We start from the raw sequence: 23816 nt of genomic DNA on the forward strand, positions 1-23816 counted from the left end.
CAGATTCGCCAGTGGTTGATGTGAACTGGCCCTGCCTGGTTCGCCCCCAACCTGCGCCAATGTATGCTGCTGAGTACCATTTCCTGGCCTGGTTGGGCTGCTCGCTATTGTGATTCTTGCACTCACCTGCAGGAGCTGTGTCCTGACAGAGTAGTTTCCCAGGCTTCTCCATCCGAACTCTTCCCAGGGCCAGTTCCTGCGCACACAGGTTTGTCCATGGGCCAGCCCTACTCAATCCACCTCCTGACCTAGCAGGAACAGTGGCCTTTTCTGACCAGCCTTCAACCCATTCCAGTTATTATTGTTGAGTATTGCAGCCCAGTCTAGCCTGGTCCACACACAGACACAGCTAATACCTGGCTCATCAGGGATAAAAACCTAGCCTAGCCCATCCTACACCCACCCTGGTCCTCATGAGCACCAGTGGGTACTGGGGTCTAGCCCTGTCATGCGCATCCAGCCCCAGCTCACACTGTGCCAAGATATGCTGCAGCCTTATATAGACCAAAACATTGCTCCTATTGCAACCCTGTGCTTAGTAGTGGGAACCACAACCCAGCCAGGGCATCCCCTTAGCTCCCCAGCTAGGTGTGTTCCCAGCTATAGATCTGGCACATGGCTGTGGTTGCTCTGACCCAGCTTGACCTGATCATGACCTTTGCTTTTGGATGCTTTAGCCTGACCCAACCTAAACCACATCCCACAACTCGCTGGCGGATGCCGGAACCTGGCCCTGCTCCGTCTACTCCCCTACCAGTCTCATGCAGTCTCGAGTGTGTGACAGCCTAGCTGAACTTGACCTGTGCTCCAGCCTAGTTTCTTCCCTTGCCAGTGAGGTAAGGTTGGCTCAGCCCTGCCCGATTGCCCCCCTCCAAAGCCAACCCACTCCTTAGCCAACAGTTGGAGTTACCCTACTCAGGCTTCCCAAAACCCAGGCCTGAAATACGTGCTTACCAGCAGGAGCTGTGACCCCCAATAGGTTCTCCAGGTTCCCAGGTTCTCCCACTCAGTGCAGTCCCCGACCCAGAGCTCACATGCTCCAGCAGGCTAGGTCCTTGCCTGGCATAGTGCCACTCCATCTTAGCCTTTGTATGAGCTGGAGGATATTGCGGCCCGGCCTGCCTCACACCCTGTGATCGGATGCACTTGCAGGTGCTGCAGCCTGGACCTGCCCATGTTGTCACCAGCCCCAGCCCCCATGAGTGTCGGTGGGTTCCATAGTCGTTCCTAGTTCAGCCCATCTCCACTCCAACTGTTAAGCTAACCAGCGGGACTTGTATTTCCACAGTGTTGGGCCCATCTATCCCCCGCAGAATCTACCCCCAGACCTGGTTTTCTCACGTGCTGGTTGGTGTTGTGACCCTTCCTAATGTGACTCACCCCTGTTCCGACACTCAGTCAGGTGCTGGGATCCAACACTGCCAGACAGGCCCTCAGCCATAGCTTTCTTGTGGACTGGCATGTGGCAGTCAGTGATGCTCTATGCTAACAGCTCATCTCAGTACTCCCATGTGGGCTGATGAATCAGTCTGACCCAAACCAATCATACCTTTTCTCCCCTCTGAACAGCCAGGTCTTAGTCTCCAAACTTGCCAGCAAGTTTGGTGTCCTGGTCATTGGGAATCACATAGGATTCATCCTTCACTTACACTCACATTGGCCTTATCTATTGCTGTGTTTAGGCAGCAATTACATACAAAAAAAAAAAAAAAAAACAAAAAACCCTAGTGCTCTCTGCCAGGCGGCCAGCAGGCAGAGCCTGGCACCCAAGGACTCACTGGCCGCCCAACAGCCAGGACTCGCTCACCACGTAGCAATGGTGTCCATGGGCTGAGTCCCAGGCATTGGATCGACCTGGCTTGGGTACTCTCTGCCAAGCAAGCCGCCACCACTGCGGAGAGCTGCTGTCACCTGAGCCACCAAGGTCGAACTCATTCTTCCATTTTAAAACTTTTTAAAATGCATCCCATGTTAAAATGCATACACACTATTAGATTTAGGGACATTAATGATAGTATAACAACTTCATTTCCTGGTCAAAATTATCTGTGTTCTCTTTTAGGCTGATATACTAGTTGCTATTAATGTCTTTAAACCTTTTTTTAAAATTGACATGATATTAGAAGTTGGAAATACTGTGCTTTTTAAAAGGAAAAGGTAAGAAGAGTGGATATGATTTCTTTAGACCAGTGGCTCTCATTCAGGGGCAATTTGGCCTCTGAAGGGTATTTGGCAGTATCTGGAGACAATTTTAGTGGGCACAACTGCTACGTTCCAGGGGAGAAGCAGCATTGGTCGCATGGGATAATGGCGATAGCAGAAAATCTGTGAAGAGACTCTGCTTTAGATAACTCTCTGAGTGTGATATCCACTCTACCTGAATCTCAATGTATCCGGTCAACTTAGAAGCAGAGCTCTCCTTTGACCAGAGCAGCAGATGTCCAACTTTTCAAGTCCCGTGGTCCTTTGCTGGAGGCACATCATCTGAAATAGACAGAAAGTAGAAGTCCCCTGCTCGTGGCTGGAGGAAGAGGCCATCCTGTGGGGACCAAGGAGGACATCTTAGGTCGCTGTACCATCTCACTTGTATTTTCTTTCTGCATTAAGTATGAAATAATCTCTTAGTTTTTTAATTTAAAAATTATTTATTTGGAAGGCAAACAGACAAAAATAGGCAGAGTTCTCCAATGTTTTGATTCACTTCCCAAATGCCTGCAACAGCCTAGAGTGGGCCAGACCGAAGCCAGGAGCCCAGAACTCAATCCAGGTTTCCCGTGTGGGTGGCAAGAGACCCGAGCGTTTGGGCCATCACCTGCTGCCTCACAGTGTGCTCATCTGCAGAAAGCTGGGATGGAGGGCAGAGCTGGAAATCTAACCCTGGAGTTCTGATAGGAGATGTTGATTCCCCCAACCCTCCCTCCACAAGTGGCAGCTTAAACACTGTGCAAAAATCTCACCCAGAAATACATATCTTAGTTTAAATGTTTTTAGATTTATTTATTTGAAAGAGTTGCAGAGAGAGATAGATGGAGAGACAGAGAGAGATCTTCCATCCACTGATTCATACTCCCCAAATGGCGAGGAGCTTCTGTGGGGTCTCCCACGTGGCTTTAGGGATCCAAGCACTTGGACCATCTGCTGGTTTCCCAGGCCATTAGCAGGGAGCTGGATAGGAAGTGGAGCAGCTGGGTCTCAAACCCATATAGGATGCTGATGCCACAGGTAGCAGCCCCATCTGAGCCCTATTTTAAATATTAAGGATGCTCCAGAACTGGTTGCTGTTACTAAGAGCTGTTGTCTGCAATGTGTCTGTCATCCTGTTCGAACAATAGCCTTTCCCCTTAGCTAGATAATTTTACTTCTTCCTGTTTAACACGACCAGCTTTTCCAATGCCGTTTTCTTATTGGTGCTTTTTCCAACATTTTTTTGACGATGAAACTCTTGGGCAACTGGAGTCCTCTGGAGTCACATTGGATCAAACAGAAGTCCATTGTGTAAGTTTAGATTCTGAGTCCATTCTTCAGCCTTGTTTCACTCAACCGTTCCCAGATCCGGTAGCCTCTTGAGAAGCCTTGTGGCCTTCTAGGACCTGAGGCAGCAGTTCCCTTGGTCAGGGCTGTCTGGGCAGAATCTGTACCTGCACCTGCTACCTATCTCTGTAAAAATTGCCCTTGCTTAGAGTAACCCCTACCTGCTTCCTATCACATTGTCCCGGCCACAGTGGCTAAAGCAAGCAATATTTCTGATCATTAATATGGTTGTTTCACAGGAAGCAATCCCTGTAAGTGCTCAGGATTTATAGCAGATAGTTACCATGCCCTGCATGGTGTCCAGACACGTCCACGTCCTTCACTTCTTCCTCACCGAGCATCAGTTCTGGTTCTCTCAAGGTCTTGATCCTCCTTCTTGTGGTTCTGACCTTACGTGAGCTGCATTTTCCTTCAGCCTAGAACCCTGCAGCCACGACTTTGGTTTCAGCATGTTGTGGATTCCAAGGGTGTGTGGAGCGAAGAAGGGCAGCCTCCTCTTACCTGCTCACAGCTGCAGGTCTCAGGTTCCATGGACACATCCTGTGGAGAGAGGACGCTTAACAAGTGAAGTCCTGCCGACGTTGACTGTAACTGTGGCAGAACTTGCTCGGAGTTACTAGACAGTCTTGGCCAAGGTGTAGTCATGCTTCCCACGCAATAGCCATTGTCACAGTCTTGCCTGGTGACCCTCCTGGACTTGCTAAAATGGCAAGTTCCTATCCTAGCTGAAAAACCTAAGATGGAGGAGCCTGAAAGAAAAGACTATGCCAAATGAGACTGTGGCCATTCACCCAGAGGAGCCTCACTGTTCCACCCAGTCAGGATTGAGGGGACTGTGCTGAAAGGCCGCAGCAGCATTGGCAGTCTGAGCAGCCGCCCGTTCTGACAAGACGGGCAGCAGGGGAGAGTCCAATCATGCATCGTGTCTGTCACATTCCATTGCCTTGAAAGCACTGTACCGCTCCTAATTTCCTGCTTAGGACTCAATAGGAAACAAATAATAGCATGTTATTTCACCCTCTTCAAATATTTATAATTTCCACTATAGACTTTTTTGTTACTTTAGCAAAATGAGTATACAAAATTAAAATATACTTGCAAATTTTTTAAAATAAGGAAAGGCGAAGTTACAGTTTATTTTTGAATTTGAGGGAAATTTCTTCATGTAAGAATAGCTTCCTCAATCTGTGTTTCCTCATTCCTCCCGCAGCTGATGGGTATTGAAGTCGACACAAAGTACGGAGGAACGGGAGCTTCGTTTTTTTCCACTGTCCTGGTGGTTGAGGAATTATCCAAAGTCGATGCGTCTGTAGGTCTCATCTGTGATATCCAGAACACAGTCATTAACAAGCTGATTAAGAAGCATGCAACAGAAGAGCAAAAGGCCACCTATTTTCCAAAGCTGATTACAGACAAAGTGAGTGAGATGAGCTGTTGAGATGGATCTGATGTTTTCCCAGTTTGCAATAAAAGTAGCTAGAAAGCAGACTTTTACTATTGCAAACCACAAATGCAACACCGTTACTTAAGTGGTGCTCAATAAATAAAGAAAAATATACTCTGCCGTTGGAAATGAAGAGAATAATCATCAGAAAGTACATTTTTTGTTTCAGTTATGTTTTCTAATACCATTATTGAAAGTTACAGCGAAAGGAAAAACAGGGGAAAAGATAGAGGTATTCCATCTGCTGGTTCACTCCCCAGATGGCCACAACTGGGCTAAGCCAAGCCAAAGGCAGGAGCTTTGCCCGGGTATCCCCCATGGGTTCGGGGAAAGCACTCGGGCCATCCTTGCTGCTGCCCAGGCAAATTGTCAGCCAGAGTGCAAGTGGGGCATCCAAGACTCAAACTGATGCTAACACTGCCTTCCCAGCTCTGCCAAGAGGTTGAACTTTTACTATAATTATCACAACCAGTTTAAATGAACTGAAGAATGTGTTCTTTTTTTTAAAAAAAGATTTATTTATTTTATTACAAAGTCAGATATACGGAGAGGAGGAGAGACAGAGGAAGATCTTCCGTCCGATGATTCACTCCCCAAGTGAGCACAACGGCCGGTGCTGCGCCGATCTGAAGCCGGGAACCAGGAACCTCTTCCGGGTCTCCCACGCAGGTGCAGGGTCCCAAGGCTTTGGGCCGTCCTCGACTGCTTTCCCAGGCCACAAGCAGGGAGCTGGATGGGAAGTGGAGCTGCCAGGATTAGAACCGGTGCCCATATGGGATCCCGGCACGTTCAAGGCGAGGATTTTAGCCGCTAGGCCACGCCGCCGGGCCCAGAATGTGTTCTTAAATTTGTCTGAGACAATAATGGAATTTTTAAAAAATACTCTCAGAATATCACTCATCTTTTTATCAGTATAAGTCATAATAAAAAGGCTAAAGCCTGTTTTTTTGTGGTACAAATGTTTATTTTGCTGTATGTTTAATACAGAATGTAAACATATATATGCATATATATTTTAAGATTTGTTTGGAAAGTCAAACTTACAGAAAGAAGGAGAGATAGAGACAAAGATCCTCCATCTGCTGGTTCATTGCCCAAGTGGCCGCAATAGCCAGGAGCTTCTTGCAGGTCTCCCAGGCGGGTGCAGGGTCCCAAGGCTTTGGGCCGTCCTCGTCTGCTTTCCCAGGCCACAAGCAGGGAGCTGGAAGGGAAGAGCAGCTGGGATACGAACCAGCGTCATGTGGGATCCAGCCCATGCAAGGCGAGGACTTCAGCTGCTAGGCCACAGCGCCGGGCCCCAGAATGTAAATACTAATCTGAGTTTCTTTTCTCACATATGCAGTTGGCAAGTTTCTGCCTGTCAGAAGCTGGATCAGGTAGTGACTCTTTCTCTATGAAGACGCGAGCTGAGAAGAGGGGGGATCACTACGTCATCAACGGGTCCAAGATGTGGATCAGCAATGCCGGGCTGGCCGACATCTTCCTGGTGATGGCCAACGTGGACCCTTCTCGTGTACGTGGTCCTTCTCACCCACAGCTTTGCCTCGCTTTTCCTCCTTTCATTTCATTTCCAGGACTTGGTCTTAGCAGCTTTCTCCTTGGTACTGGGAATGGCTAGCATCTTCTCACCCTCTTATTAATCTCCTAAAACAAATATTGCTCACAACTATTAATAGCCTGGAGGACTATTTGTTACTTACCTCCTCATATGTTATATAGGAAGCTAATCTTTAATTTTGTAGCAATTTCCAGTTTGCTGTTTAATAGTGAAGAACATTTATTTTAAAGCATATTATATTCTGTTATAAAATAAACAGAATACTTGAAAAACCTGTGGAAGATGGAATTGTAAACTATTGTGGTACAAAAGGTTTGAAATCTATGAATATAAAGGACCTTCAGAAAATTAAGAAAATGCATATGTGAAAACGTAACTCATAAATTTTAAAACTTCTGCATCGTAATTCATGTGCTACTATGTTTTTCTGCACATTTTTTGAAGTACCCCCGTACAGTAAAATGAACATATATTTTATCTATGGTGTTTTCACTGATATAACACTTATTTAAATTAAATTGTAAAAATTTAGTGTTTAATAAAATTAAGTTTCAAAACATATAGTCCTCATGGTCATATGATGCCTCAGTGTGACAATGCTCATATTCGTGATGCTTTGTGAGGAAGTGAAAGGAACAGGTTCTTGCTTTGGGCTCTAATAACCTCCAGTTGCTTTGCCTTCATTGTGTGCATTTTTAGTGGTTATAATCAAAGTTCATTTTTAGTTTTTACCTAAAACTCTGCATACAAAGATTTTTATAAAGAGGAGGTAATTGCATTTTAAATCTGCTTTTTAGGGCTATAAAGGAATCACGACCTTCATTGTGGATCGTAACACTGAAGGCTTACACATAGGAAGACCGGAAAATAAACTGGGGATCAGGGCTACTTCAACCTGCCCGTTAACATTTGAAAATGTCAAGGTGGGTGTGTTGGTATTATCAGTAAAGGACTGATGTGGAATAAGATTTTCTTGGAACCTCCGACCATGTGCAAGAGAAGTGTCCCAATGTTCAGGGCTTTGAGCACACAGAGTGCATGCACACTCATGGGAGTGGGGAGTGCCCTTAGGTGACGTCAAGACTCAGACAAGGTAGAGACCACAAGTGCAAGCCCGGCAGCCAGGGCTGTCCTCGGGGGCAATGCAGCATGTGGTGTAACTCAGATTCTTCCCAACCTTTGAAACTTTGGAAGCTTCGTTCTTCAGAGAAGGATGTGGTACCAGGTGTCCTCTGCAGGTTCCAACAGACTGCCCTATCCTCCATGTGCACTTGGATTTGCTGACTACTGTTCCATCTGAGCCTCTGAGGAGGCTCGACTTTGACACTTGCACTCCATGGTCAGACCATGGAACCTGCACTTCTCTTTGTGGTTGGGGTTCTGAGATCAGCGGTTCAGTTGGAGGGATCCTCAAAGAAGCTTTGTCTGAGGTGATCCCAGGCCTGATTCCTGTGTGTGCATGCCAGTACAGGGTCCAGAACAGCCCGTCCGCCAATCAGCTTACGCATATGTTGGTGGCTGCAATTGCTGGGTCAGTTCTGTTTCCAGCCATGTCTTCTACAAGAACCAATGGGTGTTGCAGTGCAGCCTGATTCTGCCCACCACACACTTGGCCCTCACACAAACCAGTGGGAGCTGCAGCCTAGTCGGGGTGACTCCTCATAACCCCCACCAGGCCTGCCCCTGTCCTGGTTCCCTTGCTTGCCCGTATGTATGGCAGACTGGTCCAGTCTGTCCCACATCCCATTCAGCTCTCCGACATGTCAATGGGCAGTGAAGCCTAGTTCAACCAACCAGTCCCACTATCCAGCCCACACACATGCTGGTGGGTGTTGTTCTGTCCAGCCACATCTGCCCCAGTCCTGGTTTTCATGCTGTCCTCTGGGAGTGGTAACATAGAGAGAGGTGCCCACTCTTTCCCTCCTGGGCCCACTCCCAGACCATGCACTTTCCAGGTGGTTCTGCAGTTCAGCTTGACAGGATTAGCCCCCAGTGCCAGCATCTGCCAGCTGATGCCGCAACAAAGCCCAACCAACCCTCACACACTGTGATCTATGCTTGCACCAGTAAAGCCATCAATCCAGCCTGGCTTTTCCCTGATCTAGCTCACCTGAGGCCCACACACAGGTGTTGTAGCTCTGCCCAGTCTGGTCTACCCCCATCCCAACTCCCACTGGAGCACCCCTGGGACTTGCGTGTGCTGGTTGGGCGCCATGACATGGCCTGCCCCACTTCACCTTTGCACTGGGTGCTCTAGCCTGACCTGTCCTGGCCCGGCCCATCCCGCCCCCAAATCCAGCTCAGGTTGATGGGGGCTAAAGCTTAGCCCAGCCGGCACCCAGTCCAAGCCATAATGTGTACTGGTGTGTTGCAACTTGAGGATAGAGCAAGTCTATTGGAACTTGCAGAGGACACCTGGTACCACAACAGGACAGAGGACAGAACAAATCCGTATCTATCCCAGCCATGTGTTAGCAACGAAAATCTGGGCAAACAGACTCTAAGGTTGACTGTGTCAGCCAGTGGATTCTGGAGAGATTTCATCATTTTTGAAATGGTGAGATTGGCAGCAATTCAGAACTGTTGGACTATCAAAAGCACTTGAGCAGGACCCTCAGAGCATGTTCCACGTCGGGGACCTGGGATGGGTAGGAGGCTGGGTAGGACTTCTCCCTTTATTCTCCCCTTAACCCAGATCTATAAAAAAAAATGTGAAATCAATGACCTACCCACTTTCCTGTAGCCCTTGACCCTTTGTGTCCTAATCAACCATGTAAAGATTATCAAGGTAAAATGATTTTAAAAAATAGGATGCTTGGTGCAGGTATGTGAAAGGCCACACGGTGGGATGTTGCCCAGTGAGGAGCAAGCACGCAGCCCCGGGCAGGCAGAAGCTGGCCAACCCCCCGGGCTTGGGCCCTGGAGCCTTGTGAGCTGGTGGTGCTGTCCTCCTTGGAAGCTCTTGTTGGAGCTTGATCTGAAGTGTGGCTGGCGGTGCGGGGGTCTGAGCAGAGGTCAGTCCCGGGCAGCCCCGTCTGCCCTGCTTTCCCTCTGCTGCTGCCTCATCTCACCGTCCCTCTGTAAAGCTAAGTTTATTTTGTACTAGTCTGAGTCTTCCTTTGTTTTTTATTATGAAGACACATTCTCTTGTGCCTCCTCTCCCCTTGCTCCTGTGCACACACAGTTGATTGTTGTGTAGATGATTCGTGTCAGCAGAAGAAAGGTTGGCTTCTCTTGCTTTTGCACATGCTGCATAGTTTTGTAGTTCCTGATATGTTATCTCACATTGGAGCACACACAGAAGAATCAGGGAGAGTGGGTGGAATTTTATTCAGTCATTCATTCATACAACAGATTATGCTGGGCCCTGGAAGATGCAAGGGCCTGGGGGAAACATAGACGGAGATTGGTGGCTGCTTCAGACCCCTCTGATACAGTAATACGCCTCGCAGACTGTGTGCAGGCATGGAAAATACACCATCCAGTTGGACTGTGTCAAGCTGAGAAATAAGTGCAATGTACTTTCAGGTTCCAGAAACCAACGTCTTGGGACAAGTTGGACATGGCTATCAGTACGCCATAGGAATTCTTAATGAAGGGAGAATAGCAATTGCTGCCCAGGTGAGTCAGATTTTTGCTTCCCATAATGTGAGTCATTTAAAATAGAAACAGACAAGAAAAAAATGCATTAAGAACAAAGAGTGTTTGGAAGTTTGTGAACACAAGATGGCGCCCTTCCCTTACATGGGAAGGTTGATTTCCCATAGTTTGTTTCAGGTCCGGTTTTGATCAATTATGTAGTGCCTGGAAAACCAAGCAATGGCTAAGTGGTAGGTTTCTCTGCTTTGAGAACATTAAAGTATCATTCGGTCCTTGGGCTGATGGTTTCTAAAGTGAATTGTAACTGAAATGTGGCTTTATATTAAAATCAACTTCTCAGAGCATGTTATTTATTCTAGAATAAAAATTTAAAATAAAAAAAGACAATATTCTACTGTATAGTGAAGGTCCCTAATCTGTAACTAATGTAAGACTTGCTCATGTTTTGCATGGGGTAACTGAGCCATTTGTGTGTGTGGCAGGTAAAGCAAAATAACCTGAGATGGGTAGATAACTCTATTATACCCTTAAAATTCATATTACATTTTTATATGATGTGATATCACTTATTTTCTAACATTTATTTGCTTCATGAAGTGAATAAGGCCTTTGGCTTTACTATAAATAATGTCTTTGTTTAAATAATATCATTTTTATATAGGACATTGATTTGTAGTTAATGAGTATCTAAAATTCAATAGCTCTCATCTTTCAGGTTTTAAAGATAACACATTTGTATTAGCTATTGGAATAGTTAAGTTTTGGATTGTTGTTCTAGACTTTTTTGCTACTAACTATTTTTAGATCTAAATTTAACCCAGATTTCCCACAAAGCTAGACAATAGGTTGCTAAAGAGAATTGCCTCATTTGTTCCTTTTTGAAGTTTTTCTGTGACTTAACTTTGTCAGCTTTGGCATTCATAATACAGTTCTGAGTCTCGTTGCTCCCAGACACATAGATAGTATCAGTCTTCTGGCACAGTCCTGGACTGCCATCTAATTATCTGAGTTATCTTACAACCTGTTAAAAGTTCAGGTCAGGTGGTATGATGCCTTGGTGGGTGCCTTTGAGAGGAAAAGCGCGCTGAAGGCATTGTTCTGGAAACCCTGCTGTTGGCAAGAATTCAGTTCTTCAGCATTTGGAAAGGAAGCATTTTCCTGAGGTGGCTAAGCCTCTGTGTGGACAGTGGACACTCCAGGCTTCATGTCAACACCGGGTGTTGTTCACGTCCTGTAAGCTGCGGCTGGCAGTGTACAGTGACATCACTACAGGCAAAAGTACATTGAACCTCATTTTAATTTTGGAGCTGGTGGGAGGTTTTGGCCATTTAATTTTTAATACACTATTTCTATTTTTCAGAACGTTAAAATAAAAGGCTAAAAGAAAATGTGAATGAATGCTAATGAAATATTGATGTTTGTGGGCATTTCCCCCCAAGGCTATAATTATTGATTTTTTTTTTCTTTTTCTAAAGCCTACACAGTTTGACATAATTAGATAGTGATTTAATGGCTGTCTAATGTTGAAATTTAGGAGCCATTTCTAAGTTTGGGTTGCTCAATAGAAATGGAAATTGGTTAGCAGTGAGACAAATTCAGGAAAAACTGTCACCGTGTCCTGATTTGTCCTTTTGCTTGTAAATTAACTTTTTTTTTTTTAGCCATACACTATCAGTTGTCTCCAGTCCAAAGTATGCATTAAGTCAACTGGAGAATTTTGAAGAAGATGGTATTTGGGAGAAGATTTGAATCCAGTTGTTAGGCTTCAGGTTCAGTGTTTTATTTTGTTGTTTTTTTTTAACTGAATTCCCCAAATAATTCTGATATATAGCCAAGGTTGAGAACCCCTGCTTTCTCAAATGCTTGTTAACCCTAATTATACCCAAATGGACAGGAAGATAGAGGATTAAGAAGTGACACTGAGCACCTGACTTCTGGAAGGACTGGGAGAACTGCTATGCCATCTGCGAGTTGTGAGTAAAACTTGTGCGGCTCACTCTGTACCCAGAGGGTCGGAGCTTACAGGAAAAGACTTCTGAAAAGCAGCCCGCTCGAGTGAAGGTAGCATGCCGGGAGATCTACTTCAACGCTGGAATGAAATGTACTGGCATGTATAGAAGATCAATTAAACTTGTCTCCTGAATGTTGGAAATTCAGTTCCATAGATACAGACAGCAAAGATGCGTTGCTGAAACATACCTTGCCACTTCTGTATCTCCTCTTCTTTCCTTGGCCCGTGTCCTCAGTTTGTCTTAAAAGGGATTTCTAGGGCTGGTATTGCAGCACGTGACGCCGTCGCCTGCCTGTGCTGTCGGCATCTCTAAACAGAGTGTGGTTCAAGTCCCACCAGTTGCTCTCATCTCACTCCGTGCCAATGCAGGGCGTGCTCCAAGCGCCGGAGCCCTGCCACCCCAGTGAGGGACGAGGATGGAGCTCCTGGATCCTGGATTCAGGCTGGCCATAGTTATGGCCAACTGTATGGCATCAATAAGTCTCACATTTATGTTTTATTTTATTAAAAAAAAGTTTTACCACTGGTATGATTGAGAGCATTAGCTTATCATAAAATTAAAATGCCGTTTGTATTTTTTCTTTTTTTTTCACTTTTTTTTCTTTTTTTTTAAATTTATTTTTGTTTTTTTTTGTGTTACCGTTTGTATTTTTAACAGATGTTGGGACTGGCCCAGGGATGTTTTGACTATGCTGTTCCGTATATCAAAGAAAGAATGCAATTTGGCAGAAGAGTGTTCGATTTTCAGGTATGTGATTATTGAGATCTTCCCACTGCTCCAGCCTCCCGCTCTGGAAGGCAGTGTAAGCAGAGGGAGAGCAAGAGGAAGGACTAGAAAGCCCGGAGGGACTCTCTCAAGGCCGCGCACACAGGGGAGTTAGAGAGGAAGGACTTTGCGGAGTGCACCTGTGAAAGTTAGTCTACTTCACTGGCAGAACGTGACTCGGGATGCCTTGGTGAGCAACACAGAGCTTGTCTCCTCATTGCTATAGAAGCTCCGAGTCTGGGCCCAGCGTGGGTAGCCTAGTGGCTGAAGTCCTCGCCTTGCAAGTACTGAGATCCCATATGGGTGCTGGTTCTAATCCCAGCAGCCCTGCTTCCCATCCAGCTCCCTGGTTGTAGTCTGGGAAAGCAATAGAGGACAGCCCAAAGCCTTGGGACCCTGCACTCGCATGGGAGTCCTGGAAGAGGCTCTGGGCTCTTGGCTTCAGCTCAGCTCAGCTCAGTACCGGCCGTTGTGGATACTTGGGGAGTGAATCAATAGGCAGAAGATCTTCCTCGCTGTCTCTCCTCCTCTCTGTATACCTGACTTTCCAATAAAAAAAAATAATTTTAAGTTAAAATGTGTTTAAAGTGCTCAGCAGTACATGGATTGACAAGCACTTGTAAAGGGTACCATTTGTCAGGAATTCCTGACAGAGCAGATCTGGTGCTAAGGCAAGGAGGAGGCTTTGGTGTGTGCATCGTGTACAAGGCAATAGCTGGCTGCCTTAGATGAGGCTACTGTGCAAGCCTGAGGAAATGCTTGCCTGTGGCAGCGTCCCAGGGTTCCCAGCAGGAGCCTCCTGGTGGCAGGGCTCTTCTCCCTGCCCACACAGAGGTTTTACCAGAGTGAAGACACCCTGGTAGAGCAGCATACCAGGCCCTCCTGGCATCTCGGAGCCTTGCGGGGTAGCATTCCAGCATAACTGACTTAAAAGCCTCCCCTTAGCCAACTCTGGGCTCCAAGTATGCTTCCTGGTGACCCTGCCAGCTTGGTCATGCTGCATCATCTGCAGGTTTGTAACAGACTCATGCACACTGTTTGTAGAGATGACACTAGGCTCTGGTCAGGTGCTGTCATTCAGCACCCAGAAGGACCGAGGATGCAGGCTGGCCCAGTGCCTTGCCGCTTTGACCTTGTCCCCAGCCTCTACGCGGGAAGGTGAACTCCCAAGGCCATAGAGCTGATCTGATGCCAATGGCAGATATTTGTCTTGGCTCCTGGGCTAATTTTCATTTCCTTATACTAAAGTATGTTTCAGAGCCACCTGCCACATCAATTCCAAATGAAGGGATGGAAAGAGAGGACAGGTTTGATCTCTGCACGTAGACAAAACTGTGTCCAAATATAGGGAGGGTGAAGAGGTCGGGTCTAATGGGGTAATGATAACGACCTGATCAGAGGAAATCTTGGAACATTGATCTTAAAAAAGTAATATTATTAACTCTGTGAAGATTGGATGAAAGTTAATTCTTACTCCACTGTTTTATCTCGTTGGAATGATTTGCTTTGTGCTTTGTGTGTGTCAACATGATAGAATTCTTTTTTTTTTTAAAGATTTATTCATTTTATTACACAGAGGAGGAGAGAGAGAGAGGAAGATCTTCCATCTGATGTTTCACTCCCCAAGTGAGCCGCAACGGGCCGGTGCGCACCGATCCGAAGCCAGGAACCTGGAACCTCCTCCGGGTCTCCCACGCGGGTGCAGGGTCCCAAAGCTCTGGGCCGTCCTCAACTGCTTTCCCAGGCCACAAGCAGGGACCTGGATGGGAAGTGGAGCTGCCGGGATTAGAACCGGCGCCCATATGAGATCCCGGGGCTTTCAAGGCGAGGACTTTAGCCGCTAGGCCACGCCACCGGGCCCAACATGATAGAATTCTTGAGGGTCAGGACCAGGCCTGAGCAATCTTGCATCTTTCAACTTGACCTTGTCCCCATCCTCGGCAGCAGCAATTGGATGAGCATCCTCTCTGTGTCAGGACACAGTGGACTTAGAGAAGCTGACTCATAGGTCACAGTCACTTTTCTGAGTCCCATCGTACCCGATGTTGTTGGACTAGACAACCTGGATGGGATCTATAGGCACAGTTGGACTGAATATACTTGGCAGAAATGGTCAGAATCAAGAATTCTATGTAAAAGACACAAAACATTTCTACAACAGTGATGTTAGTATAGGAATAGACAAATTGGAATTAAGTATTAAATAACAGGCATGTTGGTAAGCCCAACCTGGTGATGATTTACAACTGTTTACATTTTGACAAGGGTAAAAATTATATGATCTTTGAAACTTCTATAGAAGAAAGGACTTCGCTATACCTACAGTGTCATGATTTCATTTTTAGAGAGCAGATTTTAAGCTATTTGAAAGAAACAAATGTGAATTTCCTTTGGATATGTGTCAAGACTGTAGTGTGGTATGAGCTTGCAGGACTGTGAGGATGAGCCGTGCGCGTGTCCACACGTCGTCATTCTCTAACTTGGGCCTGCCTGTTGCAGGGGCTCCAACACCAAGTGGCTCACGTGGCCACCCAGCTGGAAGCTGCAAGGTTACTAACGTACAACGCTGCTCGGCTTGTAGAAGCTGGAAGGCCCTTCATCAAAGAAGCCTCTATGGCCAAATACTTTGCATCTGAGGTAAAGGGGGCAAAGGAAGAGTCCCTCAGCCTTTTCTTCTGTTATTGAAGTGTGTGACCCTCAGGCCCTGCAGCAGAAAAGCCAAAGAGGAAAGCTGCCATTGGAACGTACTTTGCTTCCGGGGGTCTCGGTGCTTCCCTCAGCAGCCCAGTTTGGGCCGGCCCCCACCACCAGTCAGGCAGTGAGGCTCCTCTGAGTGAGGGTGCCCTGCCTCTGCTTCCCAGATGGGGCAAAGTGGACTTTATGATACCAGCAGACAAGATGAAAACTGCCCAGACAAGATGGTCTATACTTCCTGGGCTTTCTACCCACATAAATCTGCATTGGCTAGCAGGGGTGGCTTCGGCTGCAGTTCACTCAGAACAGCCAGCAGCTGCTTCCCAGCCTCAGCGTGCATCCCCTAAGTCCCATCAACAGTCTCCTGAATCCAGCCGCCTCTGTCTGACCTGCTCCCTGCAGCGCTGCCTTTCCCTTGGCCCTAGCATCACCCCATCATCAGTTCCTCTGCCTTCCACCCAAAAAGACCTCAGGTTCTGCGTGTCGCTGGCTCCCCACTGCCACATCTCTGGTCTAAGCAGTAGCATTTCTTCATCAATGCCAACCCCTGGTCTCTTGGTCCCTTGAGCCAATCTCTCTCCCTTCTTCAGACACCTGTGAGGTCATGTCCGTCTCCAGCTTTAAGCCCTTCTGTGGCTTCTTATGACAGACAGAACACAATCTGTCCAGTTCATCGCCACTGCCACACCAAGGGGCCTGAAGCAGCACAGCTCCTTCGCTCTCGTTTCTGGAGTGCAGAAGTCTGAAGCAGGTGTGCTGCCAGCCCTCTTCTGAGCCGCAGCCTTTCCGGAGGCCCTGGGGCAGCATCCTTGGTCAGCTTCTGGAGGCTGCTCCCACGCCTTCTCCAGCACCCCTTCCCTGTCTGCATCTCAGATCTAAGTCCAGACTCTCATCACAGGCAGTGACTGATTCTCCTGCTTCCCAGCCTGTAGTTCAAGGCCAGCTCCCTCCCTCAGGATGCCTTATCCCATCTACAAAGGTCCCATGACACGTAGGGTGACATGCTCGGGTTCTGGGAAACAGGCTGTGGACATACGCAAAGTGGCCGTCCAGTAAGTCCTCTCCCCTCCGTTCCCCTGTGCCTGCGCCCCCTGCTCCCTTAGGTCTCCACCAAGCAGAAATCTCCCCCACTGTTCTGCCATCTGAATCACATCGACTTCCCTCATAAACTTCTGTTTTGCCCCGTGTGGTTTGTCAGTTTACATGTTGGTTTCATGTCTGACTCTAAAGGGCCAACCAGGACCAACAGGCCAGAGACTAGTGTCACCGCTTCTGCTGCATGCCCAGGCTGACAAAGTATGCATGAAGAAGGCCCTCTGAACTTTGCTGGGCAGCTGGCACCTGTTGGCAAGCATGAGTGTGAATGGGGCTCTCATAATCTTAGAAACAAATCAGAATTGTGTGAGCTCACAGGCATCATGTAAAGTGGCATGGAGAGTGGGCCCGGGAACACAGTGCCTTCCTGACCTCAGCGCTGCCAGTTGGCACTCGTGGCAAGTGCTTAAGGTGCCACCCAGGAGTATTTAGACTGCAAACCAATGTGGTGCCAATGCATGATTTGCTGATTTGTTTTGGCAGATTGCGGGGCTAACAACTAGCAAGTGTATCGAGTGGTTGGGAGGAGTAGGATACACCAAAGATTACCCCGTAGAAAAATATTTCCGAGATGCAAAAATTGGTAAGTGGATTTATTATTATTAGTATTAGTATTATTATTATTATTTTACATTTTGTTTTATTTGCCTCTGTAGGTGTTTGGCCTGTTGAATTTGTTGGTTTTATATTAGTGGAACCTAGGCAAAGGCAATTTTAATCTCTTCACTGTATGCTTATCAACGCTCACCATTTCTTATGGCTGAGTTTTTTCCTACCTCTTCCTTAAAAAAATTGTATTTTTAAACATCATATTGCTTTTTAAAATGACTTAAGAGGTTTTAGTAGAATTGTACCAACATTAATAAGCTTAATGTTTTCACTGAAAATGTTACTACTCTGTGATTAATGTGGTTTCACAGTGTCTTTGGAGTAGCGCTCTAATTGCACAAGCTAAGCGTATAATCAGGTCTGCGCGCTCCAGTGCTCCACCACCAAAGGGGGAAACAAGTACAGTGGCCTCCACGGCTCGCAGCCATACCTTGGGCTGCTCAACACTGCTTCCCAGCATCTGCAAGCCAAATGAGAACCTGGTCTCCCTCAGTTAGCTGGTGGTTAAGCAGGGGCCAGGGAGGTCTGCCCTAGCAGGTGAATGGAGACTGCGGGGTGCCGGCTGCAGGGCAGTGTTCTGGGTAGAATCCTCACTGTGGGTCCACTCTGCCCCTGCTGTTTCAGGGACCATCTATGAAGGGACTTCCAACATCCAGCTGAACACCATTGCCAAGCACATCGATGCTGAGTACTGAGCTGGTGGCAGGGGCCCTCCGGAAGCTGCACATCCCTGCTGGAAGCTGCTGTGCCTTGCTGGGGGAGCAGAGCTCTGATGTCCATGCATCCTGAGGCCTGTGGTCGCAGTCCTCACTCGAGACCTTTTCTACCTTTGCAGTCTGCTTAATTTACGCACAGGGGGTCATTTTTGTAGTTGGGAAGAAATGCACCTGTATTTTCTCTGAAACTGTCTTTAAACTTCTCTACATGTTTCCGTTATTATAATATTAGAGCATATGGAGGTTTCGCTCCATCTGCATTTGGCAAAGACAGACATTTGAAGTGTTATTTCTAGAAATGACCATTTTATATTCCTAGGAGCACTATATCTTGTGTCGCCAGAGAAACATCATTTGCACAGTTTTTAATTAATACTTTAAATATTCTAGTTCTAAATATCTGAGAGCGAGTGGAGAATTAATGGTAGGTATCGCTTTGTTGGTTCTATAATTGGAGAACAGTAAAAGATGCATTTCCTGATGATTTCAGCAGACCATTGTGACAACAAGCCTCTGCACTGGTTCTCAAGGCTCAAGTCTGAGCGGTCGGTTTAATAATCAGAAAATACTGGATGTTGTCATCCTCCTTCAGCGTGCTCTGCTTCTCAGCAGAGCAGATTTTGTTCCTGAATTTTAACCGAATGTGATTTCCTCAAACTCTGAGGCAGGGCTTTGCCCTGAACAAGAATGCAGAAATGGAGTTTTGGTTCAGAGATTCTGCCGGCTGCCTCGAAGCAGTGTATCAGAGTCATATCAGAAATGAGAAACACGGGCGTGCCTCGGAGCTCAAAAAAGGAGATTCAGTGTCAAGATGATTTAATATTCGCAAAGACAAAGATAACTCTCTTGCTTTATAATACAAATTGCAGACAGGCAGAACTCAACCAAAGAGATAGCTGGCAATGGCTCCGAGTTAGGAACACACAGGCCACGGCCGAGACCCCTTAAGTTCCCAGAGGCCAGTAGACCAGAGAGGAGCATTTTCTGTTTTCTAAAAACATTGGCCACAGGTTAAAGATGAAAAATGCCCCAAGGCTCATGAAGTCACATAAAATAATCACTATTATTAAGTGGAAAGTATTTTAGCACTTTAAGAAAAGATAATGTTTGTTAAGAAAATGTGATGGGTTGGGGGGCAGCAAAAAAAAAAAGAAAATGTGATGTTTTCAAAGCAGTTTTGCTCTGCATGTTCATGTTTATTCATGTTCATGTTTATTAATTTCTACAATGCAAATTATAGTTAAACACTTCAATTGTAGAAATACAATTGAGATAAGAATTACATTTTAAAAATTAGAGAAGGAATTAAGGATAAATTTACACCTTGAACCCGAAGAGATGGAGTGTACTTGACTTTGAAATAGGGAGGTGATGAAAGCAAGAACAGACACGTGGGCTGAACCCACACTGAGAACAGAAGGAAGCCTGAGAGGAGTGGGGGTGCCCGTGCCCCCAGGGGGCAGATGCCTTTCATTGTGGTGATGATTTGAAAGAAGTTGACTTTACAAAAACAAAGGGAGCCTGGAAGGGCGCACTCAACGCCAAGTTCAACGCCAAGTTCAACGCCAAGTTCAACGTCAAGTTCAACACCAGGCATTGCAGGGCCCTGGCACATGTCTGCACCTTGGCTTTATGTTTGCTCTTGATTAAGTTCTAATTGATTACACTCACAAAGAACGCTTACAATTACTTATATTCTATATTGTAGCTAATCTAGTTGCCTACCTTCTTCTGTTGGTGAATTGTGTCATTTCACCTAAGGAGATGTTGGTTTCCCCAAGTTCTTGCATTATGGCTTCTCTTCGGATAACCATCCCACTGGGTCCTAAAGCTCAGGCTTTGCTGGGGAGCCGCTCTTCACCTCCTGCCACCTGTCAGTGTTTGTTGTTTCTGAACTTGGGCTGCCCTGGCACTCAGGAAGGAGAACTGCCTGACCAGCTTCACGCAGGCACAGCTGACTCAAGCCAAGTTAGGGTGATTAAGGGCTTCATTTTACAATGTAAAAATGAATCTGTCCGGCCGGCGGCGTGGCCTAGCGGCTAAAGTCCTCGCCTTGAAAGCCCCGGGATCCCATATGGGTGCCGGTTCTAATCCCAGCAGCTCCACTTCCCATCCAGCTCCCTGCTTGTGGCCTGGGAAAGCAGTGGAGGACGGCCCAGAGCTTTGGGACCCTGCACCCGCATGGGAGACCTGGAGGAGTTTCCTGGTTCCTGGCTTCAGATTGGCACGCACCAGCCGTTGTGGTCACTTGGGGAATGAATCATCGGATGGAAGATCTTCCTCTCTGTCTCTCCTCCTCTCTGTATATCTGACTTTGTAATAAAATAAACAAATCTTTTTTTAAAAAATGACTCTGTCAAGGATTTTAGAATCCTGGAAAGTTAAAAAGTGAACGATTCATAGCCGAGATTACTTGCCCAAGTCATCTGCTCGGCGGTAGAAAATCCAAAAGTGCCAGCTCCCAGTCCAGCGGTCCTCCTGGCGCTAAGCATCGTCCCTTTCCCCAGATGTCGGGTTGGGGTTTCATCCTTGTTACAGTTGATTGATTTTAGGTTTAACTGGTAATGAGCATTTCAGAAGTCTTGTAATGAATCCGTATCATCCTTTGCCTGCGTCAGTCACCTGGCAAAGACACGGGCATTTGGCGAGCCCTCTTAGCTGTTGGCTGGTGTGTCAAATGGGAAATTATTGTATGTGATCACTTCGTTTTATTGTTAGAGCGAGTTTTAATCAGTGCAATGATTGTATCCTTGCTGGTATATTTTTGCTGATCTTTCATAAAGTGAAAGTTGTTTTAATGCTATGTTGCAGACTGTATTCTGTGTTACAAAATCAATATTCTATGGAGAATGAAAAAATAAAGTACTAAATTAACTGCAGCTCTTTGCTACTCTGGTAACACAAAATTGTTAGCTGACACAGATGAAGGCAGAAAATAATGCTGTCACCGGCAACAAGACACAGTCGGTTTGTTGAGCTCGCCTCTCCTGGCCCCGCCATGGCCCCAGAGGTGGCCCTTCCCAGAGGTGACCTCTTTGGAGGGCGTCACACGGCTGCTTCCTGGCTGGTGTCCAACCTGTGCTTTAGAGCATTACTTTGGAGCTTCTGTATTACCGCACTTGCTACTCAGTGACATGCTGTTGCCTAAATCCATGGTGGATCTCAGCATATCTTTGCCCCGTTATTTCCTGCCTTTTTTTTAGAAGCCTGGGTGTCAGCCACCTTGTCTCCCACTGTCACTCAGCATTGCGGGCTGAGTGGTTACCACAGCCCAAGTGCTGTGGACTCAGAGCTGCCACCACACAGGGGTGAGTTTCAGTGGCTCCTCGGGTGGACGTGGTCGCTTGTGCACCCTCGCAGGCAGACGGAACACTGTCAAGGTCAATCTCCACCAAAGTGTTTCCTTATACCTGTTAGCATCAGCAGTCAGTACTGACTGTTCTACCCATTGTCCTGTACTCTTCTTATCCACTAATTCATGGCAACCCAATGAGTGGGCAGTCTTGTCATCCCATTTTACAAGCAAGGAGAGAGGCTTGGGGAGGCTAAGTAAGGTGCTGCTTGTGGGATTCACACTCAGCAGTCTGAGGCCCCTGTGCAGAACCGCCCTGCAGGCCCACCCTGGCTCATTCACTAGCCTTCAGGAACCTCACAGTAAAATGCCACCACCTCTTATTAGCTAATAGAAAGCTGGTTGAGTTTCAAAGCTTGCCCAGAAGAGAATCCAGCTGAAAATAGGACCAAGGAAATAAATAGCAAAGGTGGGAGGGGCCGGGACCAGGGCAGCAGCAAAGTGGACTCAGAGGAAGGGCAGCCGAGGGAGTGCCAAGAGGAAGGTCGTTACCACAGGGATTTCACTCTGGGAAATGCTGTGCGCCACGTTTGGCTTTCATTTGCGAAAGCAGCTAGAAGCTAGCCCGGGCTCTGGTGAACGACCCAGCGTGCCAACCGCCTACGTGGTGGCTGTAGGCCATGCGATAGGCAGCTAAGCAGGTGTACAGTTGCCCAATCTAAAGAAACAAGCCTGGCCTTACGATTTTTAACATTTAATGTCATTTATTGGTAAATCATGCAAGAGCCCATGCACGCCGGTCAGTGCTGCGTTGATAACCCAGAAGCGCCACGTGCAGACCGAGCTTGGCGCGAGCAGCAGCCACAGCACAGCCACATCCCAGTGTACGCCATCTGTCGGCTCTGTACCACCGACTCTCGAGTGGCTAGACAGAGCTCTCGTTGACAATTACAAATCAAATTCATCAGACTTTGCTGTATGTGCAGGCCGAAGATAAAGTGCTGCCAGCCATTTGCGTCCTGCTTGGATTTGCGCATGTGTGGCCTGTGTTCATAAAGCTTGTGCCAGCGATGTTCTAGTAGTAATTACGCCTCAGTTCTAAACTGACACTTCAGTTGGATTGGTGGCCCTCATTTGAATCTGCCCAGCTGTCACAGACATGGAAGAAAAACACTGGAATCTTCAGTCAATGGTTATTTTCAGTATTTGGTAGGGAATTAAGCATAACTTGAGAAGTTAACTAATCCACACAATTTTTAAAAGATTTATTTATTTTTATGAGAAAGGCAGATCAAATTAATGGAGAGAAGGAGGGACAGAGAAAGGTTTTCCATCCACTGGTTCACTCCCCAAGTGGCTGCAATAGCCAGACCTAAGCCTATCTGAAACCAGGACCAGGAGCTTCCTCCAGGTCTCCCACACAGGTACAGGGTCCCAATGCTTTGGGCCGTCCTCCACTGCTTTCCCAGGCCACAAGCAGGGAGCTGGAGCACAAAGTGTCACCCATATGGGATCCTGACTCTCGAAGGGGGAGGTTTAGTCAATTGAGCCATTTCATTGGCCTTCTCTAGCCATTTCTAAAATGAATAGTTCTGTTTACCAAATTTCTGAATTCAGTAGTTTCTAAAACCGATGTTAAGCAAAGATCTGAAACCCAGGTGACCACCAGAGACCAAGGAACTGAACCCAAGAAGATCAAAGCATCTCAGAATTCTTTCCAACTTAAAGGAAACAACAGATTGTACTGAATTCTTAAAATGAATGTGGGAAAAGGCAGAGTATACCTACTTACCCAGAGCAACCCCAGGTTCTGGGGAGGCTTAGAAAGGTTTTTTATGTGGGTAAATGATTAACCTTATAATTTTTAATAAAGAAATCTTACTAATTGTAAAGCAAAAAGAGTAGGAATGTAACCAAATGTAATTGTGTCTGTAGATGGGTTAGATGAACTTGTCAGAATCAAGTGTTCAAATGTGGCAAAATGAAAATGAAATTACCAGGTACAGATAAACCAGGGGCACCCAAAACAAGAGAGCATGGGAAAATTGAAATAAATAGATGGAAAAATGCCCCTACAAGTGCTGCAAAGAAGAAAGCAGGGAATACTACATATAACATCTCACAAAGCTAAATTAAAGACAAAATAAAGACTATCTCATAAAAAGGGGGCGTTCCCCAGAAGATGCCACGGAAGGTTACGCCCCTAACAACATGCCTGTGGATGACTTGGAACAAAGCAAATAGAAATACAATGAAACAATTGACAGAGCCATAGTCATAGTTGCTGACTGAGGAAGCATCGGGGTCAAGTAGCGAAAGGCAGAAGCAGACCCAGAGGCTGGGGAACACTCAGTTAACCAGCTTGGCAAGGAGAATTTTGCTTTTTGCTTCTTACCAAAGGCAAATGAATATTCGTTAAAATTTTCTCAAAATTTCTTTGGATTCTAAAACGACAGAATGTGACAGGTAGCGTTCACTGTACACGATGAGTAATAAGTGA

The 23816-nt window shown here is 46.6% G+C and overlaps 1 protein-coding gene across 2 annotated transcripts in view; it reads left to right on the forward strand.

The window, feature by feature from the left end:
* Positions 1-19356, forward strand: part of ACADSB (acyl-CoA dehydrogenase short/branched chain) — a 55949-nt gene extending 36593 nt beyond the window's left edge. For both annotated transcript variants that reach the window (XM_058671381.1, XM_012925515.3), the window contains 8 exons: positions 4742-4948; positions 6318-6488; positions 7331-7456; positions 10062-10154; positions 12803-12892; positions 15410-15547; positions 17183-17282; positions 17933-19356. In XM_058671381.1, the coding sequence (XP_058527364.1) occupies positions 4742-4948; positions 6318-6488; positions 7331-7456; positions 10062-10154; positions 12803-12892; positions 15410-15547; positions 17183-17282; positions 17933-18003 (996 nt within the window). In that variant the 3' untranslated portion in view covers positions 18004-19356. The remainder of the gene's footprint in view (positions 1-4741; positions 4949-6317; positions 6489-7330; positions 7457-10061; positions 10155-12802; positions 12893-15409; positions 15548-17182; positions 17283-17932) is intronic.
* Positions 19357-23816: the final 4460 nt, after the last annotated feature.

The sequence above is a fragment of the Ochotona princeps genome, chromosome 13, assembly GCF_030435755.1.
Source record: "Ochotona princeps isolate mOchPri1 chromosome 13, mOchPri1.hap1, whole genome shotgun sequence".
Lineage (NCBI taxonomy): Eukaryota > Metazoa > Chordata > Mammalia > Lagomorpha > Ochotonidae > Ochotona > Ochotona princeps.